At 34.3% G+C, this 5,897-nt stretch overlaps 1 protein-coding gene across 2 annotated transcripts; it reads right to left on the bottom strand.

Annotated features, from left to right (window-relative positions):
* Nucleotides 1-872: 872 nt before the first annotated feature.
* On the bottom strand, nt 873-5,125 carry LOC141610545 (uncharacterized). 2 transcript variants are annotated; one of them, XM_074428677.1, is made up of 3 exons: nt 4,813-5,125; nt 2,306-3,569; nt 873-1,207 (listed from the first exon to the last, which is right to left on the bottom strand). In XM_074428677.1, exons 1-3 carry the CDS (start codon nt 5,073-5,075, stop codon nt 1,160-1,162), a joined length of 1,575 nt encoding a protein of 524 aa, XP_074284778.1. In that variant the 5' UTR covers nt 5,076-5,125; the 3' UTR covers nt 873-1,159. The 2 variants fall into 2 exon arrangements, with proteins under 2 accessions (XP_074284778.1, XP_074284779.1); XM_074428678.1 differs by having other exon boundaries at nt 873-1,793; nt 4,813-5,107.
* Nucleotides 5,126-5,897: the final 772 nt, after the last annotated feature.

Below are 5,897 nucleotides of genomic sequence, written 5' to 3'. Positions count from 1 at the left end.
TTTTTACGCATTTGAAGCATATAACTATTTTTGTAATTTTTGTTACAATATACGGAGTAACCATTTAAACGGAGTAAAAAATTTAAAGAATAAAAAAATGAAAACCACACATTGATTTTAATAATATGAGTAAAATCTGCATATGTTTTAAATAGAAAATTTACGACATTTAAAATACATATATTTGACTAATGAGATAATAATGAATAAAATAAATTTGGCCCAACTATAAAAGTTGCGGTGTTTGATAAGATACTTTGGCACATAAAGACCATATATTAGGTCCAATACATATCTTGATAAAGTTAGACCCAATTTCTAGTTAAAAGCATTTAGGTGGAAAAATTTTCAGTTTTCGTATTATTTTAGTTTAAGGAGATGTACTGGATTGTTTTGACGGGCCCGATTTTAAGGTCTCGTACAAAGGCGAAAGTGATTTCGTATTTTATTAACGGGCCTGATATTAGAATCTTTTAGTGAAATCATTCCTTCTCTTGGGAACGACCCGTACTTAACATTTACTAGTATTTCTTGTGTCGAGTATGGTTTAGAAATAGTTAATTTGACGTTTTAGATAGCGACGTTTATGACGTGTCATTACTTGTAACTTGTGGCTCAATAATTTACCAAGAACCAGTTTCATATTTTAGCTTTACTAGCTTATAACTTGTAATTTTAACAAGCATTCAAAACCCGTCTACACCAAAACCGTTTATGATACCCTTTACGCGAAAAACCCTCTGATTTTCAAGCTCTATCCCTCGAATTAACTATCATTTGATTGCTTTGAATTTTTACTGGCGTTTGCTCCATTCGAAGGTGTACAAGCACAGCGGATATATATACTGAATATATAATTAACACAAGCATCGTTTGAAATTGAAAAATGGAAGTAGAATTGCTTGATAATTGAAGGAGCATCGTACAAAATCATCGAGTAATAACCCTATTAAGAAGCCATCAATCGCCGAGTTTGGCTTCTAAAAATGATAATAACTCAACGATCAGTTCTCAGCTCGTTTATTACAACAATTACGTCTTGATTGAAATTGACGATTATTAACGGTTAATCATAATTCATAAATATTTCCGTTATCCCATTATTAATAAAAAGAAAAGGAAAGCAGACGCGGAAATAAAATAGCATGCATGTTGTCCTTCAGATTGCTGGACTAATCTGATCCACGCTCACTTGTTCATCAGAGTCCTACACATGATCCAACAATTAATCGATTAATAACAACAACAACAACAACATCAGAGCCTTAATCCCAAAATGATTTGGGGTCGGCTGACATGAATCATCCTTTCGAACCGTCCATGGGTGAACGCACGCCTCAAAATGCGAATAAAAAAGGGAAGATAAAAAACAAAAGGGAGAACGAAAATGTAATGGAAAGTTAAGGTGAAGTTAGGGGTTTTAAAATCGAATTCCGTCTTTCTTTTATAAAAACTTAAAATTTAAATCGAGAGAAAAGGTTAAAACGATTTTTAAAAACCGAAATAGAGTTAAGGATCCGGAATGAATCAGGTAAAATCTATAAGAAAGTGGTTGTTGAAAAAGTGTGTAATAAAGGAGAGAAAAATAAATAAAATAATTTCTTTAAATTAAATAAATAAAAAAACACTAAATCTGTCAAAAAACATCAAATACTAAAAATCCACATGTATCCTTTCCCTCCATTGTGCCCTCTCCGTCACCATACTCTCCTCAAGCCCCAGAACTCTCATATCGTGCTCGATCACTTTCAACCATGTCTGTCTCGGTCTTCCTCTGCCTCTAGGGACCTTTTCTGTTAATAACAATTAAAGTTAAATGTGGTAACCCCGTGTTTTTCATTTTCAACTTGGTAATTTCATTTTTAACAAAAAAAAAAAAAAAAAAAACCTTGGCTTGCCAAGTGGTCATATTTCATGATCATGAGTTTCAAAAGCAAGGATTTTTTTTTTCAAATTAATCTGCTTTACAAGTTCTTCTATTTGAAAAAAGAATTGTCAGTTTTGGAACTCGAGGCAAGAATTACGGTCAGTCAAACTTTAAACTTTGACAGTGGACCATACATCTCAGCGAGTTCCAAATGTGACTTTTTTTTTCTCAAAGTGATCGTCCTTAAGATATCTTTGATTTGAGAAAATCGTCGTGTTTGAAACTCATAATCGTGAATTATTGCCAGTCAAAAACCTTTAGGTTAAAAATGAAGTTAACAGGTAGCTAGAAAATATAAAACAAAACATGACAAGATTACCACGTAGAATATCCCTAAAAAGAAAAAAAGAAAGTGGGAGTAAATAAAGGGAAGCAAACCTGGTTGGTAGAAAGGGGCTCGACTAGATCAATTCGAACCTGAGTTGCATAAGTGTAGATGCCGGTGAAAAAACCGTCATCGAGATTATAAGTAGCAGAGCCATTGTTGGAAAAGAACCGCTCAGAGACCTGGTAAGAAAAAGGAACCTCAAATGTGGCGGTTTTAGCAATCAAACTCGCCGTCACTCGTGAGCGTGGTGGGAGCAAGTAGCTCATAACCACATCTTTTGGGGAGGAAGTGTCATAAGTAGTTCCCCATCTTTTGGCTCCAAGGGAGACAACCTTATTATCTTCAGGAATGGCTACTTGACCGTCCTCGGTGAGGAAGGGTATTATACTAAAGAAATTGCTCACGCTTTGATCATGGTTGACGCTGTTCGAAAAAGATTGTTTATTGGTATGGATATGTCCATCCTTTCTGATGTATGCCACCAAATTCAGGCCGTTTCTGTTTTCCAGCACCTGATTGGTTAATAGCTCCTCGGTTTCTATGTTGTAGACTCTTGGGTGACGGAAACTCTTAACCGTGACATCGCTGTAGGTTTGAACTGCAAGGTTTACAAACCTGAGGGCGATGTGTTTATCTTCCGGTGATTTGGTTTCAGCGGCTAAGCAATTTTGTATCGTATTACCCGTATATCTCTTGCAAAAATGGTTGTTACCTAGACAACGCAAAGCCAGTGGATCAGGAAAAAATGGTGAGATTGCCTCAGGAAGAAATGGTACGACAATCTCAAACAACGTGTTTGGGTTAGTGGGGTCAGACTCTGGCGGATAGTCAGCTAGAATCCAGCTGAAGGGATCAGTGTCCGACGGTTGCTCCAAACATAAGAACTTGCCGGGCACAATGGACTTGATCCGAATGTTACCGTTTCTGGTAAAAAACGTCTCAAACCCATTGTTATCGTGTGATGGACCATTCGCTTCAATTTGGATGAACGGCTTGTTTCTGATGGTGCGAACAACGGAAGTCCTATAGTTATCCCCTATGATCCGAACGTATTTGTGAAGCTTCACAAGGGACGCGTAATTGATGCACCCGAATACGGTTGCAGGAGATGAGGGCTGCACACACAAGTAGTAAGCGTTAATAGCGTCTCCAGCTGGACGCATCACCACGTTCAGCCCGCTTCTCACGTGTTGCAATCTCACAAATTTCGCATCGCTGCTAATTTCTGGCCTGAACAATGTACAATTGTCCTTCGACTGGTCTTCCACTGGTTCTGGCGCTGATGCACTTAGCCACGGCTGAGATACCGAGTACCTGTCATTCAAACGAGTTTTTGAAGATTTAGTGTCTAAATAATAATAGATAAACCATCTCAACCAAAACCTTAAGGCGATGATTGATGCCCAACTATTATATTTAGTCTTATTATGCCCCTCTCACTCGAGTGTCCATTGGGCTCGAAGTGTGGTTTGTGCACATGTCCCCATATCATTTGCTGAATTTCCACTTCGTGAGTTATTGGATGCTGCCAGGATTTGAACACGTGATCTTTGATCACACTGACTCTAATACCATTAAATATAACTCTTTTTAACTCAAAAGATTGTTTACGTTTCATACTTTCATTAAAATACTTCTCGTAAATGAATATAAACGTAAAGAATCTAAAAGGAAAAGAGATATATGGTGAATTAAACATCTCAAGTCACAACATGGATAAAGAGTAGAGAGTGGAATCAGTCGATCACTTTAAAAAAAAATCCCCCTACTACTAAAAGAATAAAAATTCTCTTAGTTTTCCCGCCTAAAGAAACTTCTTCTTAATTGGGCCTATTTTTCTGGATACTACTAACACAACAAGATTTGATGGATTGTAACTTGTGGACCTTATACGTAGCCCACTTTTTCTATCTCATCTATCAAAGTAAAAGTTATTAATAGCCCATAATTTTGGACTCTACATGTCATATTATAAGCTAGATGAGTGAATTTGATTTCGTATAAATTTAAATTTATATTATATTTATATGTTACCTATTTTGTAAGAAATCATCAGTTATTTATTATGTAAATTTTTGTCTTAGTAATATGAACTATTTTTTGAAGGATGTAAAAACACTTATGTAATTTCTATTAGAAATAAAAAAGTGAAAACGTTATTTTAATAATTCGTAAATTGTCTTTTTCGACGCGAGGAATAGTTTTTACTGCTTTTCGTTTTAAGGTCAATACGTGTTTTAATAAAATTATACAACTAACTTAATAATTGTACTATTAATGTCATAAATTAGTTGCATGTAACAGTATAAAATTATTGTGTTATTTTTAATAGTAAAAAAATAACTTAACTTAAAATGTCTTCTTATAGTAGTAAACTTTTTTTTCAACCTCTTATTAATATTATATTTAGTAGATTATAACATTAAATTAAAAGTATACTTTATTTATGCAAATAATTTAATTAATAATATCTCTTTATAAAATAAATCTAAAAAGTATCGTGCTATAGCACGGGAACTACACTAGTTAAAAAACAAAAGCATAAAAATTAGCATACCTAACCCAGTAATGGTTATCGTAACAAGAGCGAATGTGAATCAGACCATTAGAAGCAGGTTCAATAGCGAACTTAGTTGTGACGGTGAACACTCCTTCCTCCGCACCGAACCGTAAAAATTTCTGATCACCGGTAAAGCTCAAGTATCTTATATCCTGTTTATGGTCGTTCACTGAAAAAACCAAGTTTACAGGCAGAGACATTTTTGTATTATTTCTAAGTTTGTGTTCTTTGTGTGTTGTTTTTGCTGTGTGCTGAGACATGTAACATGTTTCACTATTTATAGGCCACTTCCACCATAAGTATTTTGCAGCAATTACCTAGAAATTTTGTCTTGTTCTTTTATAATGCACGCTTTAAATGATGCAAGGGACTAAGGCCCTGTTCTTTTGGACTTAAAGTCACTTAATTTCGATTCGATTCGATCCTATAAGTTCGATTCGATTTAGTTCGATCCTATAAGTTCGATTCGATTCGATCCTATAAGTTAAGTTCGATTCGTTCAATAAGTTCGATTCGAGATCCTATAAGTTCGATTCGATTCGATCCTATAAGTTCGATTCGATTCGAGATCTTATAAGTTCGGTTCAGATCCTATAAATTCAGTTCAGAAAAATCCAAATACTATAAATTTAGTTCAGAAAAGCTATATACGGAGTATTATTTTTAAAGACCGATATAAAAACATTTGACATTAATTAAATTATTCGATACATACATTATTATTTAAAAAAAAAAAATCAATGCTCTCATTAATAATTTCAGTGTCATAATAGATTTGGGCATGTTTGATAAAAAGCGGAATAAGGCCATGTATTAGGTACGAAACAAAGTCAAAAACATTTAGCGAGGTAATGGATCCGTTGTTGAGAGTGGTAGTGAAGATGAAAGTGACGAGGATTATGATAATATGGAAATAAATGATTAGAAAAAAAGATATAATATGTGATTTATTTGTTATCGTAATGTAATCGTAGTATAATGTATGAACAAACCAATACATATAAAGGGGAAATTTTTTATTATTTTACCTTCTGTTTAACACTAATTTTTCTTTTATCAATGTTCTCTCTTGGCAAGTAATA

The sequence above is a fragment of the Silene latifolia genome, chromosome 11 (assembly GCF_048544455.1).
Source record: "Silene latifolia isolate original U9 population chromosome 11, ASM4854445v1, whole genome shotgun sequence".
NCBI classification, from domain to species: Eukaryota; Viridiplantae; Streptophyta; class Magnoliopsida; order Caryophyllales; family Caryophyllaceae; genus Silene; species Silene latifolia.
Note: the sequence above shows the minus strand (reverse complement) of the source record. Positions and strands in the feature narration are given on the sequence as shown.